The sequence below is a fragment of the Vanellus vanellus genome (genome assembly GCF_965231255.1).
Source record: "Vanellus vanellus genome assembly, chromosome: 16".
NCBI classification, from domain to species: Eukaryota; Metazoa; Chordata; class Aves; order Charadriiformes; family Charadriidae; genus Vanellus; species Vanellus vanellus.
The window spans coordinates 14762845-14790194 of NC_138921.1; the positions used below are offsets into that span (position 1 = coordinate 14762845).

The 27350-nt window shown below is 63.2% G+C and overlaps 1 protein-coding gene across 2 annotated transcripts; it reads left to right on the forward strand.

The window, feature by feature from the left end:
* The first annotated feature begins 1104 nt into the window (after positions 1-1104).
* SH2B3 (SH2B adaptor protein 3) lies at positions 1105-27182 on the forward strand. 2 transcript variants are annotated; one of them, XM_082491519.1, is made up of 8 exons: positions 1105-2373; positions 9261-10052; positions 24692-24793; positions 25060-25151; positions 25270-25361; positions 25569-25783; positions 26139-26310; positions 26644-27182. In XM_082491519.1, exons 2-8 carry the CDS (start codon positions 9288-9290, stop codon positions 26937-26939), a joined length of 1734 nt encoding a protein of 577 aa, XP_082347645.1. In that variant the 5' UTR covers positions 1105-2373; positions 9261-9287; the 3' UTR covers positions 26940-27182. The 2 variants fall into 2 exon arrangements, with proteins under 2 accessions (XP_082347645.1, XP_082347646.1); XM_082491520.1 differs by lacking the exon at positions 1105-2373 and adding an exon at positions 8287-8407.
* Positions 27183-27350: the final 168 nt, after the last annotated feature.

Here is a 27350-nt window from a genome sequence, read left to right on the forward strand (position 1 = left end):
GTTAAGGCTTTTACGGGAGAAGAAAGCGGCAATGGTTAAAAGCTGAGCCCGGTGCAGAGCGGAAGGGAAGCGGCGGAGTGTGTGCGTATGTGTGTGCGCGTGTACAAGGGCATCTGCGCAGCTCTGCATAAGCAAACAGAAAAAGCAGAAGTTGGTGGTAGTGAATTAGCAGTTAGGGACTGTAGGAAATCCATACAGGAAGCAAAACAAAAGAGAAATCTCAGGCCACGGGGGCTGAGGACGCTGAGAGGGCGCTTTTGAAACAGATGAAGCTCATAAAGAAAAGTGTGCAATAGCTGCGAGCCGGGACAGCCGCCCGTGGGAAGGAGGGCAGGCACCGGGCGCCACCGACTGCTCGCCCGTGCTCAGAAAAAAAGCCATAGAGTGCAATTATGCATAAAGCAACGGCGGGAGGAATTAAAAAGCAGCTTTTAAGGTAAGATTTTGTCACATCAGCTGCTCCCATCCACTTCCCTGTGGGGTTTGGGGAGGGCTGGTAGGTTGCTTGGACACCTGGAGCAGGCGATGCCCATGGGGAGCGTGGGCTTATCGCCCTGCAGGAAAGCTCAAATCTGGTCCTGGGGGGGTTGGTGGGGCTGGAGGGGGTCCGTGGGGCTATCCCCACGCTGGGAGCAGCCCGGGGCTGTGGTCTGGGGATGGCCAGCCCTGAGCACAGCACCAGCGGGGAGTTCCCATTTCAGTCTTTTCCTCATGGGAAGGGGATGGATTGGGAATGGATGGGGCAAGCAACTGGGGTGTGTTTTAAAACATGACCAAGGATAGAGCCCACTGGTGGTGGCACACAGATGCATGTTCACAAACACCTCAGTGTGCCTCAGCCCGCTCTCCAAGGGCAAATCCCGCAGCTTCCACCTTCCCAACACCCACAAATTGATTGCGTGGTGTCTGTAAAATCCCAGCTGCCACTTCCCTGGGTTTCCCTGGCTTGGTGTGCTGCACGAGCACCAACCCCTGGGCAGGGCTGCTCTGCCGTGGCTCTTGCACACCCGGTGTGAACGGCACCTGCGTGGGGCAAGGAGAGTCCCTTCATCCCCGGTGCTGTTGTTGCTTGGGGAGGACAAGGCGCTGGAGGAGCTCTCGGGACAGCTGGTGACATGGGTGGGAGATGTCGATGGGCCAGATGTGACGGTACAGACCACAAACCAGCCCTTTCCTGGAAAAAGGTGCTGTGAAGTTTTATTGTCCTCCCATTTCCTACAGCTCGCAGGGTGGGCGGCTGCAGCTCTGCCATGCTGCCCCTGCTCCCCTGGGACCAGATGGCACCAGGACGGCAGCACGATGGCTGAGCCTGGCCTGTGTACACCCACCCCAGTCCCCAGCCCCGCTTGGGACCAGAGGGACACTGCAACCGCTCTGTCACGGCAGTGCGGGATGACTGCGGACCCCGTGGCCTGATTTGCTCCTGCCGGGTGTGAGCAATGCCCCGTGGTGCCTTTTGCAGCGAGATAATTTCCTCGACCGAAAGGCAGAGGAAAATGATGAGAAATGGGTTTTGAGATGGCGTCTCGCCCACTGCTGCCACCGCAGAGGTCCCTTGGGTCCCAGACTGCTGAGCCGTGGGAGGACGCAACCAGGCAGGGACAGGAAAGTGGGGTGTTTTCCTGCACACACCCCTCCGAGCCCCCAGACGACCTCGCACCCGGGCTCCCTCCCACCCCACAAAGGGCAGGGACCAGGCGGTGGGGGGGCGGAGGGGGAGGTGTGCGGTGCCCGGACACCCCCAAATCCACAGAGTAAAAAATTTTAAAAGTCATAAAAACTAACCAAAAAAAAAAAAAAAAAACCAAAAACCAAACCAAAACCAACCCCAACGAGCGCAGCCGGGCTGTTTATGCCATTGCCTCCGCGGGCGCGGATGCGATAAGATAAAGGCACCGGCGGGGAGGAGCGGCGCGGAGCGGTGCGCACCCGCGGAGCTGCCGGCGGAACCGGGGCTGCCCACCGGCCGGACGACGGAGAGACGGACGGAGGGAGAGACAGACAGACAGACAGACAGACAGACAGCGCGGCCCCTCCGCTCCGCCCCCGCGCAGCCTCCGCCTCCCCCCCCCCCCCCCCCGCGCCGCTCCGCTTTACATAACCCGCCCGGGGCCGGGGGTCCGCGTCTGTCCGTCCGTCCGTCCCCCCTCCCTCCCTCCCTCCCTCCCGCCCCCGCCGCGGATCCGCTCGGCGGAAATGCGGAGCCGCCTGCCCCGGTTTCCTGCCTGATCCGAGCCGTACGGAGCCGTGCCGTGCCGTGCCGTGCCGTCCCCAGCCGCCCGCCCCGTCGCGCCCGCCCCGTCCCGTCCCGTTCCCGGGCGCTCCGCCGCGCTCCACCATGGGCGAGCGGCAGCCGGACGCCTTCTCCTGCAGGTAACCGCGGACGCGCAGCGGGACCGAGCCGGGCTATAAGCGGGGCGAACCGTACCGGGACGGGTTGTACCGGGACGGGGAGGCGTCTCCGGGAAGCGGCCGCTGCAAAGCGAAAGTGGCGGCGGCGGCGGGGTCCGGGCGGGCGGGGGGTGGCAGCCGCGGTGGCCGCTCCTCCTGCCGCAGCCCCCGGAGCTTCCCCGGGAGAAGATCGTCAGCCCTCCCCGAGCCCCCGCGCCCCCGCTCCGGGAGAGTGAGCCCCCTCCCCTGCCAGCCCCGAGCCCTCGGACCTCTCCCCACCCCGCTGCACCCCTTTTCTTGGGGGGGGGGGGGGGGGGGGAGGGGGTGGTCACTCTTAACCCGGGTCCCTCCGTCTGGTTCCCTCTGTCCGGGGGCCGCGGTCACTCTCGGGGACCCTCATCCTCCCAGCACCCATTTCCCCCGTGAGCACTCCCTATCCCAGAGATGTTCCCCTGCGGATGCCCCAAATCCTGGGGACCCTTGTCCCCGGAGCACCTCCTCTTCTGGAGTCGCTGTCTCCCTCAAGGTCCTTCATTTCCCAGCACCCCCATCCTGGGGACCCCCCGATGCGGGGGTGCAGCAGGCACGGAGCCACCCCCGCCCCTCTCCTCCGCCAGCCCCCAGACCCCCGCAGCTCCCGCCATGGGGGTGACCCCTTTTGGAGGGCGCAGGACCCCGTGGGGTGATGCCCACCTGCCCCAGGCATCGTTATGGGGTGCTGCCCTGCCCGGGGGGGCCGTGCCCTGCCTGCCTGCCCCGCTGCCCCCTTCTCCTCTGCCCCCGTGCCCGCTGCGAGCGCCAAGCGGAGGTGCCAGCCGGAGCCTGCCAAGTGGCTCCTCTGGCTTTCTGCTCCCTGCGGACTTTGTTGGCTCGCAGGCGCTGCCTGACTTGGCAGGCGAGGGGACTCGGAGCGCGAGGCCGATGCACCGGCGGGCAGCGTCCCGGCAGCCTCCCTGCGCCTTGCCGGCGTGCCCAGTCCCGCTCGTGCCAAGCCCCGGGCAGGGTCACCCACAGAGAGCCCGGACCCGCTGGCTCCGACAGCGGCGGTAACACGGTCATTGCTGCCCGGGCTGGGATTTACTGTCAAGGAAACCGGGATGAGTTGTCGAGCTGCGATTTCGATATTGTTGTTGCAAATTGATTCAAGATGTGCTGGCGTTGTGGGCTGGTGGCCCGGGGACTTTTCGGGTTGCTGTGCTTAGGTAGGAAAAGCAGGCGGGGGAAGAGGTGGTCGGCGCGGGGACCTGGTGCTGCCGGCTCCCGCGTGTCCCCATCTGCCCGTCGAGCCGTGCTGGCAGGTTATGGGATCGGAGTTTAAAGGCCCGTGAAATTACTGGCAGGTTTCACTTTGACTTGTTTGGGACTAGATCAATGCCTCAGATTTCTTTTAAACTTAGTTTTTGGTGCATTCCCCGGTGCATTCCCCCCCCCCCGCCTCCAATACTGCTTTTATTTTCTCCTTTGCCTTTATTGTATTTATTGCCTCCGAAAAGATCCACTTTGGTTTCACCGGAGCGTGTGGGGCAGCGGCTCTGCCAGCGCCGTGTATCCCGTTGGAGAGATTTGGGTGTGAGTGCTGGTGGCATTTGAGGGGTCTTACCTCCTCTTCACCCGGAGCAAACCCTCCCCACCCACGCACCCGTGGCGCTGGCACTGGGAAGACGTGGGGACAAATCCCGGCGTGGGAGACGAAGCGAAAGCGCTCAGCGCTTGGCAGGGTTTGTGCTACCACCAGCGCTGCCGCGGCTCGGCAAGGAGGAAGGGCCGAATCCAGCCCTGGGGGGGGGACCACTACGGTGGGGAGGGAGAGCCAAGTCAGCGAGGGGGATGGGTGCTGAGCCACCGGCTGCTCCCCCCTGTCCCCGTGGGCGACGCCAGGGACCCCCAGCCGGCCGTTCCGCCGGGAGCGCTGCCTGCCCCCGGCTTCTCCCACGCCTACACCGCAGCGATTCATTTCATGCAACAAAACAAACCCTGTCGAAAGAGGCCACCCCGCTGCCGGGCTTTTCCCCGCAGGCAGTGGGTGTAGGAGAGCGTGATGATGTAAATCGGTCTGCGGGGTGCCAGACGCCACGGTGATGGGCACTCGGGTGCACACGGGAGCAGGCAGAGGGTCTTTGGGGAACCGGGATGGCCACAGTGGCTCCTACTGGTGAGCTCCGGCGGGAAGAGCGAGCCTGGAGCTTGCGTTTGACCCAAGGTGGGTTCGGGATGGGCTGTCTCTATCCTGTCTGTCCCGGTGGAGCGATCAGGAGAAGCCAAACGGGTGGATTTCCCTTGGATTTAAAGTGCTGTGATGTCGGCCGTGTCCCCGGAGGTTTGCAGCGCTGCTCAGCCCGTGCAGAGCCGTAGGTTAAGGCCACCTCTGGCCTTTAATATAGCGAGTTGTGTAGTGCCAGGCGGTCAAACAAGGCGGGTGTGGGTCTTGTGAGAGAGTGGGGATAGGAGAGCAAAACCAGCCCCCCTCAAACCTCCCGGCTTTTAACCTGATTTCCTAAGAAAACAGCCTACGTCAGTGTGCGGTGGGGTCTGTCTGACCCACTCCTCCGTCACTTTTGAGTTTGTTGGTTCAGTTCAGCTGAAAGAGAGGGAGAAAAGGTCCTGAGAACCCCTGGGGTCCTCCAGCTGGCGTTGGAAACAGCCGGCAGGTCGCAGGGAGCGACGGTGCTGTGCCATCACCTTCTACAAGACCCCAGAGAATCCACAGCACCGCAGGAGGCTGCTCCCAGAGAGCAGAGCAGGACACTGCCGGGCAGTTTCTGCTGTGGGTTGTGCTGACCCGGCGCACAGATGGCCTCTGCGCATTTATAGTGATGCTGTAGATATGTGGGTGTTGTTTTGGGGGGGGGGGTGATAGGGGCCCTGTTGCCCTCCTTGCCTCCTGTGGAGTCTGTGTGCCGCCTTGGGTGCGGGGATTGGGGCTTTCTGTTCCGCTCGGGGGTAAATCAGTGATATTTACCCCGCTGGTGAAAGCGGGCTGCTGGAAGGGAGAAGAGGCTCAGCTGAAGGGCAGCAATAAACCGTGGTGGGGCTTTCCGGGAGCGTGGGGTCGGGGGTGCTTTCCATGGCTGCGCTCGCGCCGCAGCGAGCGTGCCCCGGGCAGGGGACGTGCCGTCAGCACATCGTGTTGCGACTCATCTCTGACGAGGGCGAAATCGGGGCGCTCTCCTCCATCGCCCCTCCGTATCCCGCATGGGGAGGCTGCGGCCGGACCCTTTCCCACCTCTCCCCCCGCACCAGCCCCTCCTGCCTGGCTGAGCAGCCGCGTCCCCAAACAGCCGCGCCGCCCCGTGCTCTCGACCCGGGGTCGCATCCAGACGGTCCTCCAGCATCCACCACCCTGGTCCTGGGAGGATCGGGATGCAGAGAGGGGCACGGTCCTCCTGCACCGGCACCCTCCCGGGGGGATGCTCCACATCACCCACCCCTGGTGGGCTGCCACCTCCCCGGGGGTGCGCATCCCCCCACGCTCCCCCGGGGACCTGCATCCCCCCGAGTTCCCCACACCGGATGCTCTCCCATTGAAAAGTGCCGTTCATTGTAACCCGGCCTTTTATAGCTGCCTCGCGAGCGGGCTGCGGGACCGTGCCAAGAAAGGCCGCTGCCGGCTCAGAATAGCTCTTTTCATGGAGGACATCCTGGGAAGGAACAATGTTCCCGCTCTTGGGATTGTGGGAACTTTGTATTTCTGCCACTCGGGAAGCCGAGAGCTGCGGGGCCGGCGAGGGCGTCTCCCAGCCCCTCGCTTCCCTCCCTCCTGAAAATAGTCCTCGGGGTGAATTTTGAATAGCGTTGTGCTTATAAAAAGGGAGCCGAAAGTGCCGCCGGCTGCTTTTCCTCCGGTCGGGGAACAGTCGTTTCTGGGAGAGCCGGCACGTAAATCAAATTTCCTATTTACGTTGCTGGCGTGCGTTTTCCTGGCATGGAGAGGAGAGTAGCGGCGAGGAGTTGGGGCCGGTTTCATTTTCGGATCGCGGTGCGCTGGCTGCGCTGCACATGCTCCGGGGGCAGCCTGTGCAGGCGCGCGTGGGTGAGCGCGGCTCGCTCGCCGCCGGGCACGGTGGCACGCTCTCTGCTTCGTAACGTTGCCCTTTGAGGCCGCATTTGCCGCGCTGGCTGCTGGGGGCTGCCCTGCCAGCGCAGCCGCAGCCCCCTGCGGGGCTGTTTGGTGGGAAGGTGGCCGTGTGGCCCCTCCGCGGCAAGGTTGGCCAGCCCGCTCCGAGCCGCGCATCCTCCAGGAGCGGGTGGCACAGCTCCCGGCGCTGCTCGGTGCTGCCGGCTCCTCTGGGTGCAGTCAAGCAACAAATGCATTTACTGGGATTTTTGCTACCACGGAGGCACAAATAACCCGTTGCCGGATCCAAGCCGTGGGTTACCATCCCGGCCGGTGCCGGCACCCGCTGCTGCGGCAACACTCACCGGGTTAGGCAAGAGTTTCATGAAGTCTCCCGGGGGCGGCGCGGCTGCAGGGCTGGTTCCTCTGCAAGCCGGGGCTCGCCGCCCCAGCCCGCATCAAAGCCAGCCCGTGGCTGGTCCGTCCCATCCCGCTGTTCCTCGAGCTCCCGACCCAGCACCCCAAAACAACCCCAACACCCCAAACCAGCCCTGAGACAGGGCGGGCTGGGTGGCATACAGCTCTTCCAGTGGCTGCGGGGGGGGACACGGGCGGGCGATGTTAGCCCCCCCCCCCCCCCCCCCAATCCCAGCCAGCCCGTGGTGTGTCCGAAGGTGGGCTGGATTCTCCATGCAGTGCAAATTAAAGCAATTAGCCATTGTGGCAAGTCCTTCAGCTCAGTGGTGACCCGCTGGACGGCCGGGAGCCCCTCGTAGGAATGTATGGGCTATCGGGGATGCGGGTGTAACGTCTGGCTGCTGAATTCCAGCATCCCGGAGCGCGATGGGCTGGAGCAGGGAGAAGCCCAGGCAGCAGCGGCGCTCACATCCCCGCGGCGCGTCCCTGCTGGAACCTGGGGCCGGGCAGAGGAGCGGGATGCAGCTGCGGTAGCCCACGCGTGGATTCAGCCGGGATAGCCATTTCCATGTGAGAAGTGCGCCGGGGAGGAGGAGGGAGGACGGCATCGTGGTTGGTGCCGGTGCCGGCAGGAGGAAGCGCTGGGGTTGTATTTCCCATCGTCGCGCCGCTTGGAAAAAAGCACGTTGCTGCCGGAGATGGTCTTTGGCTGCTTCCCACCACGTGGCACAGGCAAAGCCCGGCTTTTCCCGCGCCGCAGACCTCTCCCGAAGCCGGCGCGGAGGGAGTCTGAAATCTTGGACGGCGAATTCCCTGTCCCGGGAATCTCCCGCCCGCCTGAGGAGCCGTCCGTGTGGGCGTCCCCGACTTCCTCCTGCGTTTTTGGGGGATGCATCCCTCCGAGCGTGTCGGCGGTGCCGGCGGCCGTGGCGGCGATTCCCGGGCGCCGGAGGAAGCGGGAGCGCAGGGGAGGATGCTGAGTCACGGGCAGGCTGGCGGCGCTGATAGACGGCTGCGCGCGGGGCCCCGCCGGGGGGTTCGGCCAGGCCACGGGCAGGCGCACACCCGGCATCGCCGCAACGCCGGCCGGCGCTGAGCCTCGGGCGGCTCTTCTGAGAAGCCGGGCCGCGGTGAGGCTGGCGGGGGACAGATAACATCTCCCCTCGCCGAGAAACTTCGCAGGACGTACTAGGAAGGGCGGCGGGTGGGCAGAGATAGAGGTCCGCTTCCCGGCGTTATCGCCTCCCCGGCTGCAAACAAGATCCGCCGTGCCGGCACACTCCGCATCGCCCCGCTCCTTTCCTCCCGGCCCCTCGTATTTTTTTTATTTATTTATTTATAAATTTTTCCTCCCCCACCCCTGACAAATGCAATCACTTTTCCTCCCTTCCCAGCTGCCGGGGCGCTGCCGCCGGACAGCCGGAGTTTGGGGAGGTGGCAGTGCCCGTGCCGGCGCGGCAGGATCCGGGCGGGTTGGCCGATGTTTCCTGCCTGAGCGGAGTGCACGGCCCCGATAAGTGCCGTGGGCGAGCACGAGGTTCGGCGGTAAGCAGCGGGGCGCAGCCGGGTCAGCCGTGGGGAACGCCGCTGCCGGGCTCAGCCGGGCACGCCGGGGCGGCCGCGTGCCGGCCATGGGTGCCGTCAGATTGGCCTCACAGCAAAATCTGCTCAGGGCGGAGATACGGCATGGTTTGCCGGAGCCCGACGGCTCCTCGGTCCCGTAGGCAGCAGAGCATCCCCCCGGGGACATGTGCTCGCCCCCAGCCGTGCCGTCGGCGCGGCCGCATCTCCCTGGGCTGGTGGAGCCGGGTTGGATCTGGCAGGCGAGGCAGCTCCTTCCCTGGATTTCTGTAGCTTTTCATGCTGTTTCCTCCCCCTCCCGCCCCCACTCCGGTTTTATCAGCTCTGTTGAAATCGGTCCCTGGAGGGAATCCCATCGGCGCTGCGAAGCCTTGGCAGGAGGAGAGCGGACGCGGCCCGGCCGGGCGTCCCCGCGGGGCGGCGGGCAGCTGCCGGCAGCTGTGCTGGCAGGAAGCCGCGCGGACGCCCCACTCCGGCACCTGCCTGCACCCCACCTCTCAGGTGGGGAAACTGAGGCACGGCCCCGCCAGGCGGGGATGGGGGCGCGAGGTGCTGCGGCGGCGTTGGGCATTTGGTGTTTTGCACAGCCATTGCTGGTGGCGGGTCATGAGCTGTAGTGGTTGCTCGCGTGTCCCCGTGCTCTGCCCCGGTGGGTGAAGCGTCTTTGACGGGGAGGGGGCAAGATAACCACGGCTCGCCCTGTGGGTATACATCTGGAGTGGCGTGCGGCCGTGCTGGCCGGGGGCTACCGGGGGTGGCGGGGAGGTGGCGGGGCATTAGGGCCACCCTGACACCACCGGTGTGGTCTGTCTTGCAGCGCGGCCGCCTCGCTGGAGCCACGGCAATGAATGGGCACGCTCTGCCGGCCGGCACGCCAGTGCATCCCCGGGGCTGGCATGAGTTCTGCGAGCTGCACGCCATCAGCACCGCCAAGGAGCTGGCACGGCACTACCTGCGCTTCGCCACTGAGCACCCGCACCATGACCTCCTGGCCGCCGAGAACTTCTCGGTGCAGTTCACCGACCTCTTCCAGCAGTACTTCTGCCATGAGGTGAAGGAGGGCTTCGCCATGAACCAGCTCCGCATCCTGCCCGCCGGCCCGGCGCGGGATTACCGGGAGACCCACCGGCGGCACATGGACGCCTCTTTGGGCACGGTGGCCTCCAAAACCGAGGCGGAGCCAGGTGCCCGCCCTGAGCAGCCCGGCCGAGCCCCCGAGGCTGCCCCGATGGGGCTGCGCAAGTCCTGGAGCTCGGAGGAGCTGGCGGGGCCGGCGCGGCGGCCCTTCTCGCTCAGCCAGCTGCGCAGGAGCTGGCGCAGCCTCTTCCGACGCCGCTCCTCGGACGCCCTCCCCGGGGATGGGGACGGGGAGGCGGTGGCAGCGGCGGAGGTGGGTCTCAAGCCGGGCCTGGGCAAGCGCATCCTGCCGTGGGTGCTGTCGCGGGAGCAGCCCCCCGAGGTGCGCAAGGAGGGGGTCCTCAAGTACGGGTTGTTGGACGAGACCTCTCTGGACAGCGGGACGCGCTGGCAGCGCTGCCGCCTGGTGCTGCGGCGAGCGGGGACGCCCGACGGTGAGGACTACGTGCTGGAGCTCTTCGACCCGCCCAAGGTAAGGAGCTGCTGGCTCTCGCCCGCTTGAACCGGGTGATGCTGCGGGTCCCTCGGCAGGCGGTCGGGGATGATGCCAGGGTGCCGGCACATCCCACGGGGGAGGAGTGGGGCCACGGCGCATGCCTGGTCGCACGGGTCTCTCACCGCGGGCAATGTCTGGGCGCAAGCCCGGGACACGGCTCCGACGCTGCTTTCCGTCTGCTGCGGCCGCGGGGACTGCGCGCTGTGTGTTTGAGACCTCTGAGAAGGAGAGCCAAGCCACCGCCACGGGCTCGCGTTTGGGGGGGTGTGAAAGACGCCGTGAACATGCCGTGAGTGGCACCAACGCTAATTATTGCAGTCACCCAAGATGCCATGGCATCTCTTCCCGCTGGGACCCCAAGCCTGGCTTTTCTGGCTAGAAGCAGAGCTCCCGCCTTGCCCTCGGTGCAGAGCTGAGGAGAGGGGCTGGCGGCCTCCGCACCGCTCGTCCTCGGCCCCACGGACCCGTCCCAGAAAGGCAGGAGGTCACCGGGTCTGGCTAACCCCAAATTCACCCTGTCCCCGCTGTGGCATGGCTTCAGCAGCCAGGGCATCTGCTCGCCTGGGCAAGCTGGGAAAGGGAAAGGAGAATAGAAATTAGGCTTTGTGCCGCCTTCTCTTCCCCGCGGGACCTGTCAGGGAGTTTAATTTTATTCTTTATAAGTATTTTTGTGGCTAGAAATTCAGACCCCGGTTACCCCGGGGAGCTCCCGCGGTGCTCAGACGCCGGCTGGAGCGGAGATGATGCAGGATGTGAGTGAACGGGGAGCGATGCGGGGGGAGCCGTGGTGTTTAATCTTTAAAAAGACAGTTCCTCCGCATGGCAGGTCTTACGCCGGCATTATGGGCTGGCTTTTCTTTTTCCTTTTTTTCTTTTTTTTTTTTTTTTTTGGTGCTCGCTTAACTTTGATGACTAAACTTGTGCTTCGGGAGGAGGAAGCCTCGGGTAGAGCCGGAGCCTTGTCCTGCCTTGGAGCTGTGTTTGCCGCCCACCGCAGCAGCAGGGCCAGGGAGCAGCTGGCTAAATTCCTGCTATTTCTGTCAAACCACCCCAATGTTAAATATTTAAAAACAAAAACAACAACAACAAAAAAAAAAAAAAAACCCAAAGCAACGCCAAAATTGTAAAAAAAGTAAAAGCCAATTTTGCTCCGGCGTGTCAGGGCTTGCAGCGGTTTGTCCCCGTGGGAGCCCGTGTCCCCATCCCGGGGCACGGGGAGGTCTGACTCCAAACAGCATCGTTTTGGGGGTGTTCTGAGCGCGGTCCCAGCAGCTGGGCAGCACCGTTGGGTGCCGACGTGGTCCGGACCCCATCTCACCTGGGTGGCACCGGGCACGTCGGACCCTGCCGGTGGGGAGGGGGTGTTGGGCTGGTGCTACGTCAGGGGCTGCTGCCGGCGTCGCTCCTCTGCGTCCTCGGTGGCTGCTGCCCGCACCTGCCCTCGGGGCCAAAAATAAGAGCGAAGCGAGGGGATGACCTCCCCGGGGACGGCCGTGCTGCTCAGCCTGGGGGGGGCTTTGGTGGTCGGGTCCGAACCTGCCTCTCCATGGTTGCCCACCCGTGCCCCCCGGGTACCTGAGCCCCTGCGTGTTTTTTTTTTTTTTCCCCATGGACATTGCTGCTGCAGTGGATTTGGCTGCCTCCGCGCCGGGTAAAATCCCCGGTGAGCCGGCACAGCCGTGGGGGGAGCTGAACCGTCCTTTCGGCCGAGCCTGCTACCCCCCCCAAAGGGCTCCGGGCACGACGTGGGGAGCAAAGCCATCGCACCACCGGCACTGGCACACCGCAGCAGTGCCCGTGTGCCGCAGGACGAGCACGGGGCCGGGACCCCGCTGCGTGCCGCCCGCCGCCGGGACCTGCTGCTTCCAAGCACTGCTTTTTCCCTTTATTTTTTTTTTTTTTTCCCCTGTTTTCTCTTTATTTCCCCCCTCCTTCCCTCCCCTTGGGAAGCAAGCCCAGCGCACAGCGCGTTCTTCCGTGTTGACCCAGGGGCGGGAGGCATTTCCAACAAGGCGTTTAGCGGGTTCACCCAGCGCTCCCCAGGGTTATTCTTTGTCGTTTGCGACAAATCTCCGTCCCGCGGAGATTTCCCGGTGAGTCCCCGTCACCGCCAGGCTGGGGACCCTGCGGTCCCCCGGGGCCCCGAGCAGAGGGCTTTCTCCGCCAGGTCTGCGGAAGGGGGGATATGTTCCTCGCTGGATTTCGCGACTCTCCCGAGTAAATTGCTTCCTGTGCAAATATTCTCAGGGCGGGTCCTTCCTTTGTAATTAACTGGGCCGGGGCCAGATCTTGTCTCCTTTACAGCAGAATCAATCCAGCCCCTTTCCCAGTAACTGCGGTTGAATTCTGGGGGCGGTGGAAAGCCTCCCGCGGTGCTGGTGGGTCCCACTCCCCAAACCCAGCAAGGGGGCAAACCCCAGAACGGCGGGAACAGAACAGCTTGTTGGGGTATTTCTTTTTTTTTCCTTTTTTTTTTTTTTTTTTTTTTCTCCCTTTAAAATAACTAAATAACCAATAACTCCCTAGGGAAGGCTGTGCGGAGCCCCCTCCCCTCCATCCTCCGGCCCCGGGATGCTCACAGGGTTTTGCCGCTGCCTTTTCCCCCCGGTGTCGCGGATCTGTTCCCAATTTAAAGATGCCATTGATCAGCATGAAAGATTAATGTTTTTAAATAAGCGACTGTAAAAACAGTCCTCGGGGGCTTTCATCCCTGGCTGATCTCCCCAGAATCGCCCTCCTCTTCTCCCTTTCTACCCTTTAAATAATACACTGTAAATCGCGATTCGGCTCAGCCTTACGGCATCAAGCCAAGTCCCCAGACACTCCGCGCCTTGCGATGACCTTGGAAGCGTGGTGGCCGTGGGCAAAGGGGGGGTGTCCCCACACCTGCCCCACCACGGCTCACCTGCTGCCCCCTCGCTCTGCTTTTGGGCGGCTTTTATCTTATTTTCCCCCCTATTTTCCCCCCGGTGAGCTCTAACGGGGCCTCTCAGCCTAATCCCCTAACGTGCCCGGCATCAAAGGCAGCAGGGTGCTTTGAAGAGCCCTAATCCCATTTACTGCTCGGGTGCCTGCGGCCGGCGCTGCGCCGGGCGAAGGGGTGAGTGCCGGCGAGCCGTGCCGGAGCCGCCGGCAGTCCCTGCGGCGCTGCCCGGCGTGGGCATCCCAGCCCCCAGGGATGCACCGCTCTTGCGGGAGCTTCAGCCGGACGAGATGGGGCTTCCCATGCTTGCGGCCGCTGCTGGGTTGGTTTTGGCATCGCTCCTTCCTCCCTCGAGCGCTGGAAAAACGCTGTCGCAGAGGAGGGGTTCGGAGGCGATGGGAGCCGGAGCTCTTCCTGGGAGCGGGTCGCAGCCTCCCGCAGGGCACCGGTAGGCTCAGGGCACCTGACGTAGGGTGGGGGACACCCGGACCCCCACCCTGGGGACATGCTGGAGGGTACGGGTGTGCTGGGGAGAGGAGGGGAGCGAGGATGCCGTGCCACCCACCGGCGCTGGGGTGCGGTGAGGGTGCTGCGTGTGGCACGAGGCTGCCAGGGCCGGAGCCAGCGCTGCGGTGGGGCCATCCTGACGTGCAGAGCGCCTGGAGCAGGGGCATATCAGGGTATCTATAGTACTTGTACATATGGGTGTATATATACATGTGCACAGGAAAACCGGGGAAACCCTGGGTACGGTCCTGGGCGTGCAGAGCAGGTGGATTCTCTGATGTCTAGTATGAGGGCGACGCTCGCCAGTCCTCCCTGCTTTCCACGGAGGCACTAAGGGCTTTCTCCTCTACCACACCATCTAGTCTCAGATAATTTGTAGGGCAGGGTAGCTCTGAGACCTCTCCACCTTCATAAATTTAAGCCAAAGCTGGCAAAACAGGTTTGCATGTTTTAGGGAAGCCCTGCGGGGTTTCGGGGCTGCCCTGTTCATCAGCTGAGCCCCGGCCACGAATGCCTCTTCCATGGCCAAGTCCTAAACGCCAAGAAAACTGTGATTTGCAACGGAAATGTCCCAAGCTGTTTCTGTTGACCAGATGTTTTTACAGGAAGGGGAAGGGAAATGGGATTTGCATTTGCGCTGGTTGCTTTATGGCATTTTAATGAAATCCAGTGCATCCCGTAAATTGATGGCATGCCGAGACGAGCCGGGAAGACTCCTTCCGCTGAAAACCCATGGTGCCTGTGTCATAGCTCGTACGTCTTCAGCCGTGGCCGCAGGAGGAGCAGTATTTTTATCTCCGCTCAGCGTGAGACTGCTTTGACTTCCTTTTTTTTTCTTTTTTTTTTTTTTTTTTTTCTCCCCCTTCCTTTCACCTGAAACTGGTTTCTGAGAACTGCCGCCTCCTGAGCCAGCAGGTCCTGCGCGGCGGGGCTCTGATTTTCAGCGCCTGGGGCTCTGCGCGGAAGCCGGCCAGGCACGGGGCGGGGGACACCCCGGCGTTGTGGTCCCCATCCCCATCCCGGCTCCTCCTGGAGCTGCTTTGTACCTCCAGGAGCAATTGGGGCTGCTCGGGTGTGACCTCAGGTGACTCAGCCGAGGATGTATGGAGAGGTAGTGGTGGAGGAGGAGCTGCTGCCGGTTCCTACCTGCAGGGATGGAGAGGCCGCATTTTGGGAAGCCTTGACCCCGGCAGCAGCTGTGTTCGCATCCCTGTTGCAGGCAGAGATGTGGGCAAACTCCCTCTTTTGCAGCACAACACTTTGCTTTAAATCCAGATTACCTTTCCTCTTACTAGGGACCTATAATTATGCTTAAAAACTGGATGTGCCAAGTTGGATGCACAAATGCCCTTGTCCCCGCTGCAGCCCCGTGAGCTCCTCTCTTCCTCTATTCCTGAAAAAAAAACCAAAAAGATGCGAAATGGTCTTTTCCTCTCGGGGCCACCATGAGCGGGGCACCTGCTGCCTGGTTCAGTGGTTCCCCTGCAAGAAGGGCTTTGCTGGTGATGGGAAGCATCTCGGCATCCCGGCATTGCCCTGGCCCCGGGAAAGGCATGTTTGCATCAATCTGGATCCCATTTGGTGTCCTCCATCCTGTGAGCCGGAGCAGTCTGGACCACATGTGCTCCTGCCCTCGTCCCCGTTGTTTGTCCAGGGGCCAGCCGGCTCGCGCCACATTTTTTTCTCTCTTTGTTGCAATTAAAAAAATGTTAAACAATCCCAGGCTAGCGGGGGCTGCTGCCTTGATCCTCCAGCCAAGAGCGACCCTGTAGCATCGTCCCTTGGTGTCTGGACAGCACATGGCCGGAGAGCTGCATCCCTCTCCTGGCATCCCCAGGGGTTGCTTCCCCTCTCCCTGCATCCCCAGGGACCACATCCCTCTCCTGGCATCCTTCTCCTGGCATCTCCAGGGGATGCATCCCTTAAGTGGCATCCTTCTGGCATCTCCAGGGGATGCATCCCTTATGGGGCATCCCTCTCCAGGCAACACCAGGAACCACATCCCTCTCCCAGCATCCCCAGGGATTGCATCCCTCTCCTGGCATCCCCAGGGGTAGCTTCCCCTCTCCCTGCATCCCCAGGGACCGCATCCCTCTCCTGGCATCCTTTTCCTGGCATCTCCAGGGGATGCATCCCTTATGGGGCATCCCTCTCCAGGCAACACCAGGAACCACATCCCTCTCCTGGCATCCCTCTCCCAGCATCCCCAGGGATTGCATCCCTCTCCTGGCATCTTTCTCCTGGCATCTCCAGGGGATGCATCCCTTATGGGGCATCCCTCTCCAGGCAACACCAGGAACCACATCCCTCTCCTGGCATCCCTCTCCCAGCATCCCCAGGGATTGCATCCCTCTCCTGGCATCTTTCTCCTGGCATCTCCAGGGGATGCATCCCTCACCTGGCATCCTTCTCCTGGCAACACCAGCGACCGCATCCTTCTCCTGGCATCTCCAGGGGATGCATCCTTCTCCCAACATCCCCAGGGACCGCATCCCTCTCCTGGCATCCTTTGCCTAGCATCTCCAGGGGATGCATCCCTCTCCTGGCAACCCCAGGGACCGCATCCTTCTCCTGGCATCTCCAGGAGCTGCATCCCTCTCCCAACATCCCTAGGGACCGCATCCCTCTCCTGGCATCCCTCTCCCAGCATCCCCAGGGACCACATCCTTCTCCAGGCATCCCCAGGGCAAGAGCCGGGAAACCTGCCATGGGGTAAGAGCCCGAGGGGTTTGGGTGTACTGTGATTCCCTCGGGAGAGGTGAAACTGCACCCATGGGCACCCAGAGCCGCACCGAAACCCGCCCGCAGACTTTCACCGCTGAGCAGGGCGGGCGGGCGGCGCATCCCTTCTCCGCTTCGCTTTCGGCACTGTGCCGCTCGCTGTTCTTCGAAGGCGCGCGGGGCTGGGCGTCCTTTCAGCTTTTTGAGATTTTGGTGGTGAATTTTAAAATATTTCCCGCCCCCCCCTCCCCCCCCCCCCTTTTTTTTTTTGGTATCGCAGGGTGAGGGCGCGCGGGGGGAGGGCGATGAGACAAAAGGTTATTTGTCATTTATTAACCACAACTTTTTCCATCCTTGGTCATGCACGGAAAAAACACTTTTAGCAGCGTAACCACAGCCCCGGCGTTAATTGCTGAAGAGCAGAGTTTCTTATTTTGGAAACTGTTGCTGGGATGGAGCTCGCCGGGGCTTGATTGGGTTGCGAGGGGAAGGGTGCGGGACGGAGCCCCAACCTGCCGCTTCCCGGGCGCTGCGGCTACGGGGGTTTGCAGGAGAGGGGCTCGGAGGGTTTTGCCTTTCTTTTTAACCCCATCCTTTAAATTCCACCCTGCTGTTGATGCAGGGGGGCGCGGGGGGGGATGCCCCGCTGCAGTGACCCCCCCCCCAACTCATGGCGGTGATGCTTCGCTGCCTGCCAGCACGTGGTTGCCCACGGTCGGGGCCGCGTCCCTTGCAGGGATGCTGCTGAGCCGTTCGGGTCGGAAAGCGCCACGCGCAAGCTGAGAAGTGAGCAAAAAATGGAGATATTCGATAAATCACAGGAAAAGGGACTGGGAAAGCACTCAAGGACCACGCTGCTTCCCGCGGAGCCTTCTGCAGCTGGGGGTGCGAGGGGCCACAGGGTGCGGGAGGGTGCTGGGTCCCGCTGTGCCCCGGCAGCCGGTGTGAGATGCCCGGTGGTGGTTTTTTGGGTGGTTGTCTCTTTTTCTTTCTTTCTTTTTTTTTTTTTTTTTCCCCCTTTTTTTTTTTTTTTCTTTTTTTTTTCTTTTTTTACGGCCCAGGATGTGGTTGTTTCGAGGCTGAGCGCTGCTTCTTTCAAAGGTAAATATTTATGAGAGCCTGCGCAGGCAGCGCGGGGGCTGGAAGGATTCATCCCATTTGGGGGGGGGGGCGCTCAGCCGGGGCGAACGCCGCTCCTCGCTATGGGGCAGCCGGTCCCAGCTCCGACCAATGCCCGAGATGGGCAGCGTGATGTCCACCGTCGTCTTGAGATTATGGTAAAAACGAAGAATTTTGGGCAAGATCTGCTTCCTTCAGCCAGGCGGGGCTCAGCACCGGGCGAGGGGCAGGTCCTGCTTTGGGACCGCAATACCCACCCAGGGGGACCGAACGCTCCCGCTTGGGCTCTTGAAGCTCTTGCATCCTCCTGGGTGATGCAAAACCTCAGGGTGAGGCAAAATCCCGGGACATGCTGGGGACGGCGGGGACCCTACGGGGTCCATGCTGGACACCCCACGTCCCCCAACCCTCTGGGGCCGGGCTTTGGGGTGACTCAGTCCCTGGCTGCAGCCGGCTCCCGCTTGCACGCAGACACCTTGTTTACTTTCCGCGCTTGTTATTTATTCCAGGAAATTATTAAAGCAGCCCACGCTGGAAGCAAGTTTGGCTTAAAATAAATAATAAAAAAATAAATAAATAAAGGGGCTGGCGAATGCTGCCTGTTTACAGCTCCTGTTTATAGCCCCCGTCTTCCCAATCCCCACTGGGAATGTGAGCTCTCTGTTTTTTTTTGGGAGGGGGGTGTGTGTGTGCGGGGTTTTGGGGAGGGAATGTTGTTTCATTCGTGTGGATCCGCTGAGGTTTATCAATGCACAAAGAGGGGCAGTCAGCCCCCAGGATGGGGTGGGGGTTTCTAGCTGGACCCCCCCAAATCCCTCCCCACGGGTAATGGATTTACCCGGCGGCTCTTGGGGTTGCATCCTACAGCGCCCCGGGTTTAATTGAATAAGAAATTTAAGCTCGGTGGGTCGGTGGGGGTCCGGGCTGTGTTTTCCTGCGTCGCCTTTCGCTGGCGCTCAGCAGCCGCTCGGGATGGGAACAGAAGGAGCTTTGTGCCCCAGCTGCCCCCGAGCCAGCGCTTCAGGCCGACACAACGGTGCCTCTTGTCACCGCTGAGCCTGGTCCCTTCGGGGATGGCTCTGTCCCCCACCGCGGGCCTTGGGGATGCCTCGAGACGGGGTGTCTTGGAAACTCTTTTCCCCCTCCGGTGTTGCTGGGTTGAAGATGCTGGCTGGGGTTTGGGGTGGGCAGAGAGAGGTTTTTGGGGGTGATGGCTGGGGTTTGGGGGGCTCGAGCCAGGGTGGAGGGGGGATCACCACCTGGGGACAGAGGTGGCACCTCCTGTGCCCAGCACCCCAAGCCCAGAACACAGAACACCACGATGGCACTCACTGCTGTTGTCAGTAGGTTTCAGAGTGAACAACCTCCACGCGCAGGCAGAGAAGCAGGAGTGTGCCACCTTAGGGTCCTTCCCAGCAAGCTTTGAGGGGGTGAACTGGGCTCTGGGGGACCTGCAGTGGACGTGGGGTGCAGGAGGCACATGAGAGGCCGGGGGTGTGCAGGGAAATGGCCCAAATCTGTGGGATCCCAGCCCCTGTCCCCAGCACCGGCGTTGGCATAGCGCTGCCCGGGGTGGACCTGTCCCCTTGGGATCAGCTGTGGTGCAAACGCCCGAGGAGGAGCGTTTGGGATTAGCTGTGCTATCAGCCCCCCGGAGCGGTGGGATTAGCTGCTGGAGGATAGAGGCCGGGATTAGCCGTGCCGCAGACCTGCGAGGCTGAGCGCTGGGATTAGCCCCGGTGCAAATCCCTGCGGGTGAACGCCCGGATTAGCTGCGGTGCAAACACCCAAGGACACGTGCTGGGATTATCTGTGGTGCAAAGTCCTCGAGGATGAGCGTTGGGTTTAACCGTGGTGAACCCAGGACAAACACCAGGATTATCTCCGATGCAAAGTCCCCGAGGCCGAACGCTGGGATCGCCCATGGTGCCAAGCCCTGAGGACGATCCCCGGTGCAGCAGACACCTTGCACCCTCCAGCGCCACCGAGCATCACGGGAGCCCCGGTGCCACCCCGCTGCCCTGCGCCGGAGCGATGAGATGTGTTTCCCCTCCAGTTCGCCCGGCATCCCCCGGGAGGGGGCTGCATGCCTCCGTGCGCCTGGGAAACTTCCCAAAACTCCCCAGGGCTGTGGGCGCGGGATGTGGTTTCACACCGGTGTAACTGGGCGCTCGCACGGTTGCAGGTCTCGGTGGCCGGCCGTCTGTCCGTCCGCTGGCAGCCCGGCGGGGCTGAGGTTTGTCCCTTGCGTAAGGGGTGCGCAGAGGGCTCCGTGATTTACAAGAAGCGACAGATCTCACCCGTATCCGTCGGGGACTTTGCACAAGGGCTCGCGGCGCTTCCCTGCCTCCCGTGGCGTGACTCAAAGTGGAAGTGAAAGAGCCGGCACGGGGAAATCCCCAGCACATGGAGGGGCCGGTGACAGCGACTGTCGCTCTCGAAGGATTTGCTCTCTGCTCCGCACAGTCTTGGCCTGCCGGCCCCGCCGCCATCGCCCTGCCACCGCCGCCATCACCGTGTCACTGCCACCACTGCCGGCCCCACCGCCATCGCTGTGCCACTGCCGTCATCACCATGCCACTGCTGCCATCGCTGTGCCACTGCCGTCATCACCGTGCCACCGCCGCCACCACCGTGCCACTGCCGTCATCGCTGTGCACCACTGTCATTTGCATGCCACTACCATCAATCCCAAGCCACTGCTGTCATTGCCATGCCACCACCATCATTGCCATGCCACCGCCGTCATTGCCATGCCACTGCCATCAATCCCAAGCCACTGCTGTCATTGCTGTGCCACCACTCTCATTGCTGTGCCACCACCGTCATTGCCATGCCACTGCCATCATTGCCATGCCACTGCCATCAATCCCAAGCCACTGCCGTCATCGCCGTGCCACCAGTCTCATCGCCGTGCCACCACTCTCATCGCCGTGCCACCACCGTCATCGCCGTGCCACCACTCTCATCCCCGTGCCACAGCCGCCGTTGCCAGCGGGGGGGTGGGCACTGGCCAGATCTGCTGGGAAGGGTGGGTGTCTCCGACGTCCTCCTGTGCAAACCTGCGTTGTGGGCGCTGGCGGTGTTTTGGGGATGTGGCAGAAATCGGCTGAGCCCGGGGGGGTGTCTGGGTGGGCGGTGGGTGCCGGCGGTGCTGGTACCAGTCGAGCCTCGAGGTGCCCGCGGCTCTCCTGGGTGTGGGCAGCGTGGCGGTGTGATTTTGCTCCTGTTCTTGGAAAGCTGTCTGCCTTCCTCTTCCTCTCCCCCACCCCCCCAAAAAAAAAAAGCTCTCCCACCATCTGCAGTGTCCCCTGTGCATCCATGCAGGTCGTGCTCCGTACGGCAGCGACTCAGAGTGCCGCGGCGAGAGCTTTCCTGGCACGTGTGGGCAGGCTGGGAGGAGTTTTGCTGCCAAAAAAAAATTAAAAAAAAACCCCAAAACCAAATGTCCTCGTTGGGGAGGTGCAGAGGGCCCCGCTGTGCCGAGCCAGCCCTCCTGGGCGGTGGTTTCTCCACCGCCGCTGGCGCGTGAAGCCGACAAAGGCGAGCGGAAAGGTGTGCCGTGCAGGCTGCCGGAGGGAGGATCGCCGCCACAGGAGCCGGCGGCGCTCGTCAGCATGGGCAGCCCTCCGGCACCGCGGCCGCCCCTGCCCTGGCCTCGCGTAAACACAGGTAGTAAAGAAAGTGACGGGCGAAGGAGCTGCGGTGAGAGCTGCTACCGGGGGGTTTTGCGAGGCGGAAACGCAGCAGCTCCTCTCCGCGCCTGCAACGCCCGAGCGCAGCTGTGACCTTGGCCTGACCTTCAGCTCGCGCTCCCGGCACGACCACAGCGCCGAGCTGGCGGCGGTCTCCTTCCTATATCTGGCAGATGCCGACAAACCCCGCTTTCTCCCGGCCGCGCTGCCCTCCTCGCCAGGTGCGCGGCGGCCATGGATGCCGTGCCGGTGCTCCCCGTGCCGTGCCGGTGCTCCCCGTGACATCCCCCCCCCCCCCCCCAGGGCTCCGGGATGCGGGGACACGGGGACACGGGACAGGGGGTGCAGTGGGGTTGAGACTGAGTCCCTCCCACGCTGAGTCCTGGGCTGCGGCGGGATGCTCCGGGAAGGGAGAGGGAGAGAGTTTTGCCCTGGGGGTATTTTTCTCCATCTTCCAGTTTGCCCCATGTCCCCCGACACTGGGGATGGCTCTGGCCTGGCTGAAGCTTTGTGTTTTTGAACTCTGGAAAAATGCTCTGCAAAGAACAAAAATGCAAATTCTGGGGGTCAGCAGAGCGCCGGTGGGAGGACACCGCCCTCAAGCACTAAATTTAAGTAGGCGCTGAGAGCTGGCATGGCTCCTCCATCCCCGGCCGGCAGGACCATCGTCCCCATCGGTGACCCCATGTCCCCAGCAGTGCCCAGCAGCTGTCAGCCCTACAGGGAGAGGGGGTTTGGGGGAGCCGGGCCGGATCCTGCTGCTGTCAGTCCCGTGAGCGGGACATCACCCATGTCACACCCCGGGATGGCCAATTTTACATGCCACGTGTCAGGACCGGGGATGCCACCGCCATGGCAGGGTGGTGGCTTGGGGACTTGGGAGTGCCTCTCTGGGGGACATCATGTCCCTGGGTGATGTTGGGGGGGTGCTCAACCTTGTGCTGAGGTTTCCCCCATGTCAACAGGATCCTTTGGGGAGCAGTGGGGTGAAGTCTCCAGGGTGGGAACTGATGTTGGTTGAGCTGCGGCAACACCCCAAGCATCCTGAGTGTCCCTTCCTATCCTGAGTGTCCCATACCATGCTGAGCATCCCTTAGCATCCTCAGCATCCCTTCCCATCCTGAGCATCTCTTCCCATCCTGAGTATCCCATCCCATCCTGAGCATCCCTTCCCATCCTTCCCATCCTGAGCATCCCATCCCATCCTGAGCATCCCGAGCATCCCATCCCATCCTGAGCATCCCTTCCCATCCTGAGCATCCCATCCCATCCTGAGCATCCCTTCCCATCCTGAGTATCCCATCCCATCCTGAGCATCCCATCCCATCCTGAGCATCCCTTCCCATCCTGAGCATCCCATACCATGCTGAGCATCCTGAGCATCCCTTCCCATCCTGAGCATCCTGAGCATCCCATCCCATCCTGAGCATCCCTTCCCATCCTGAGCATCCTGAGCATCCCAAGCCCAGCCGGCAGCGGGGGATGCCCAGCCCCACGATGCTGCCGTGACACCTCTCTTGCCGAGAAGGAGCCCGTGGGCGCCGGGTGAACATGCAGCGTGTTGAGTATGCAGTTTTGGTTACCGAGAAATCCCTTTCCCGGTACCGGCTGCCATCGAGCAGGGCATCTTGTGGTGAGGTGCGGCGGTTCAAGGGGGGGCGGGGGCACCGTGCCTGCGGTAGGCACTTCTCCGAAGCCAGACTGGGTTTTCAGGCACTGTATCTCTCTGCTGCATCATTTCCTTCTCCTTTCACGCTCTCCGTCTGCGCTTTCCCCGGGGAGGGACGTAAGGGGCTTCGCCGAACTCCTTTTTCCTGGAATTCCCCGCTTCCTAGGAAAGCGAGAGGCCGACCCCAACGCTGCGGTCGGGCTGCGTGCCGATAAAACCCGCCACACCAGCGAGCTCGGGGACGTGCCGGGCGTCACAACCCGCTTGCGGGGAAAGCAGCCAGGATGGGCAACCCCCTTCGTTTTCTCCCTGCCTGGACTTTGCACAGGACGCGGTTATCTTCCGAGGATGGCAAAATAAATAAATAAGTAAATAAATAAAACTCCTTCAGGATAAAGCACCGGCGCCACCGCGGCGGCTGGCGGCACCCCCGGACCCGTCGGCGACAGTGATTGCAGCTGCAGCTGCAATCACTGTCGCCGACGGGTCCGGGGGTGCCGCGAGCCGCGGCGGTAGCGCCCAACCCCGTTGCACGATGCCGTTCAGCGAGCGACTTCTAAGAACTTTCTTTTTGGCGCAGCTCGGCGCTGATAAGGGCTGATCCCTCTCGCGCTGCGTTTCCGGCCCCAAAGTACACCGAGTCCTCGGTCGAGAGTGTCGAAGGAGGGAGGAAAGAGGGGGCGATAGAGGGGGGGGGGAACAAAAACCAAAAAGGGCGACTAAACACCGAATTTAGTTGGGCGACCGTGGTGAGTGCCCCACTGAGTGGACGGTGGGGACCTCATTGGGGTTGCGCAGGTGGTTGGGGACATGGCAGGGGTGGCTTTGCTGCGAGCACGGCAAGCCCGGAGGAAAATGAACGTGCTTTGCGTGACAAACACTGTTGCGCAGCCGCGCGGCTGCAGCCCAGCATCCTTGCGAGGACGGTGGCCGTGGATCGGAGGGGGAATGCCGGGGCCGGCGCCGGGGTGCAGCAGCTCAGCCTGTGGGATGGTCGAAGCCGCCGCGTGAATCACAGCCAGCCAAAATTTTGTCATACCGTGCTGGCAGCGAGCCCAGCGCAGGGTTGGGGGGAGGACGGATGAGCTCGCCCGGCGTATAGCGGGGCTGGCTGGGATTTGCTGGGTTGCACAGGACCGCTCGATGGCGAAGCCGCGCGCTGGGCTCCGGCCGCGGGGATGAGCACGGAGGGGTTGGCTCCATCGCCCAGCGCCGATACAGGGGTCCCCCAGTGGTATTTTGCACCCAGAAGGGTCCCTGGCACCTCGCATACACCCCGCTGCCGGCGGCGGCTGGGCGGGTGCCGCGTGCCGCAGCCTCGCGGCGGTCAGCGGCTCGCTTGCCGGCGCACGGGGCACACGGGGTGGTGGCGGAACCGAAAGCTGCCGGGAGGGGTATTATTAACTTTTCTGGAAGTGTTTGCTCAGCGTTTTGTCATGTGCCTGTGTCAGCGCCAAACCGGCCGGGCGGGCGCGGGGAGCTCTCGGCACGCCACCGCCGAGCGCGCTGCCAACCCCCCCATCCACCACCACCCCCTCCGCCCCCGGCACCCATAAGCGGGGTGCTCCCTGCCTGCACCCCAATTTCCCCATCGGTGCACGCAGTCTCCCCGGCACAGGCTGCCATGGTGGGAACCCCCTTCTCCCCCCTCTCCTCCACCCGTCCCTCGGCTGCTGGGTCCTTGGGGGGACCACTGAGATGGCTCCCCGCTCCGAGCATCTCTCAGCCCCCCCGACAGCGGCCCCGACAGTGGCCACGTGGGGTATTTCCTTGCCATGTGGGGTATTTCCTTGCCGTATGGGGTATTTCCTTGCCAGTGGGGTATTTCCCTGTGGAGCGGGGTATTTCCTTGCCGGCTGCCGTGCCTCGGGTGTCTCCTGGCAGGCTCAACCTCATCCCGGCAGAGCGGCGGGACGTGGGGTGACCTTTTGGGGTGCGGGGTTGTCGGGGCGCAGCTCAGCCGCCGTGCTCCCCTCCGCAGGGCTCCAAGCCGAAGCTGCACGCCGCCTGCTCCGCCATCCAGGAGGTGCGGAGGTGCACGCGCCTCGAGATGCCCGATAACCTCCACACCTTCGTCCTCAAGGTAGGGCTCGGCCGAGGGGGTCCACAGCCGGCCCCGAGGCCTTTCCCACCCTCCGGGGCACACGTGGCTGCTGAAAGCTCCCGTGCCAAATTTCAGTTCCTCTTCCCAGCTGGGGAGAGGGTGCACGGGGGGGATGCGGCATTCGGGGCGGGGGATGATCTGCCCCGGTTGGGGTCAGGGTCGGGGACCCGAGTGCGGGTGGGTGGGATGGGGATGCACATCTCTCTCTCTCTGAAGCCTCCTTGTCCCTCTCTGATGTCCCCCAGGTCACCAACGCCACCGATGTCCTGTTCGAAGCCGGGGACGAGCAGCAGCTCTGCTCCTGGACGGCCGAGATCCGGGAGTGTGTGCGCAGGGGGTAAGCACCCGGCGGGTGTCCCCGAGCCTGGCGATGGGGACAGCCGCTCCGCGTCCCCCCAAAACCGTTCCCTTCGCCCGCCGCCGGTGCTCAGCGTGGCTTCTCCTGTCCCCCGCAGGTCTGACATGGGCGACCCCGAGCTCCTGGCGTCCCGGCACCCCGACCCCGCGGCCACCGGCCCCGCTGCCACCACCGACGCCCTCAGCCAAGGTGAGCAGTGTGGACGCCCTGGGGACAGGGCAGAGGTGCTGGGGGCATCCCTCGCTGAGGGGGGGGGAGTCCCTGCCAAAGCTGGCCAGGCTGATCGGGCATCCCCAAATTGCATGGCGAGGGGGCAGAGCCAGAGGGGAGGGGAAGGGGGGGTGATGGGCAGGGGTTCCCCGCGTCCCCGGGGCGCTCATCCCTGTGCCCTGGCAGGGGCGACGCCGGGGGGCCCGGGGGAGGCGGCGGGGCCGAAGATGGAGCAGTTCCTCTCCTCCTGCCCCTGGTTCCACGGGCCCATCTCCCGCGTGAAGGCGGCTCATCTGGTGCAGCTGGGGGGGCTGGAGGGCCACGGCGTCTTCCTGGTGCGGCAGAGCGAGACGCGCCGCGGCGAGTACGTGCTCACCTTCAACTTCCAGGGCAGAGCAAAGGTACGGGCGGGAGAGGGGTTGGGGCAAGGGGAGAGGGGGGGGGGAATCACGCAGGAGCCCCTCGGGCAGCCTCCCCGCAGCCGTCCGGACCCTGTCCCATCTCACCCCGTGGAGATGCTCTCCTTGCCTGGTCCCTGCCCCGATGCTCACAGTAGGCTGGTGGTCCCGTCCCCGCTCCTGGGCGGCAACCCCCCCCCGCTGTGAGCAGGGCACCGCAGGCCCAGGATGCAGCACATCACGATAAGGCCTTTTGTCGTCTCCCCCTCCCCGACCCCAAATATCCCCATGTCCCCCCATCCTCTCCTCCAGCATTGGAGCCCGTGGAAAGGTAACAGGTCCCTGCTTCTCCCCGCAGCACCTGCGGCTGGCGCTGACGGAGCGGGGCCAGTGCCGCGTCCAACACCTCCGCTTCTCCTCCATCGTGGAGATGCTGCACCATTTCCATCGCTACCCCATCCCACTGGAGTGCGGGACAGCCTGCGACGTCCGTCTGTCCAGCTACGTCGTTGTCCTGCCCCAGCCACAAGGTAGGCGGGCACGGAGGGATGGGGACGTTCCCGGGGGTGCAGGGACAGAGGTCCTGTCCCGGCGGGAGGGTCCCCCCTGGGTGGATGCAGATGCCCCTTTGGCCGCACGTGGCCGGGGAGGGGAAGCGGAAGCATCCGGGCAGCGGCACAAAAGGTGACTCCCGAGCTCCCGGCTTCCTCTTTCGAGAAAGAAGAAGCTGCCCTAAACCGCCGCTCCCCGCTGCGGCCGGGGCGGGTGCGGGATGCGCCCCGTACCCCCACCCCGATACCCGCAGCGGGGGCGACGGGGCAGGAGCATCCCACCCACCGCCCCTCTCTCCCCTCTGCCCGCAGCTCCCGGCTCCGGCGGCACCGTCCCTCTCCCCCTGCACGTTCCCAGCTGGAGCCCCGAATTCAGCGTCGCCCCCTCCGGCTTCTCCTGCCCTCGTGGCCCCGACGAGACCCCCCCGGGTCCCCCACCGGAGCAGATCTTCCACCTGGTGCCGCCGCCGGCTGAGCTGGCGCAGAGCCTGCGCCCCAGCGGGGCGGCCACGGCCCACGGCCCCCGGCACCGCGATTCGGACTACGAGGTGGAAGCGCCGGGCCGGGGCCACGTCCGCGCCATCGACAACCAGTACACGCCGCTCTGACGGGCGCCGCGCCGGCGCCGGGATGCACTTTCTGGTGGAGAAATCCCGGAGACCTTCTGGGTATCCCACCAAGAGAAAGAATGTACTTAGTTTCTTCCTTCTGGTTAGGGATGATTATTATATTTTTGCAAGGAAGGGGGTAATTTTTCACTCCAGTACGGGTGTGCTCCCTCTCTTCGGCCTGTTAAAGGGCCTTTTATTTTAATTTTTTATTGTTATTATCAAAGCTTTCTCGTCACTGTTTACACACGCTGCTCCTGGCTGCATCCCCCCGTACCGAGCGTTGCGCCGTCGGGCTCGGTCTCCCGCCTCGTCCCTGACACCACGGTGCCCAGCGAAGGAACCGGGCTCTTGCCTTACACCCATATGATTGGAGAAAGTTAAAAAAAACCCAACCCAAACCCAGGAAAA

Coding starts and splice junctions, on each gene's coding strand:
- SH2B3 (XM_082491519.1), top strand. CDS start 9,288: ATGAATGGGCACGCTCTGCCGGCCGGCACGCCAGTGCATCCCCGGGGC. Junction 25,152..25,269: donor CGGGAGTGTGTGCGCAGGGG/GTAAGCACCCGG, acceptor TGTCCCCCGCAG/GTCTGACATGGGCGACCCCG. Junction 25,362..25,568: donor CACCGACGCCCTCAGCCAAG/GTGAGCAGTGTG, acceptor GTGCCCTGGCAG/GGGCGACGCCGGGGGGCCCG.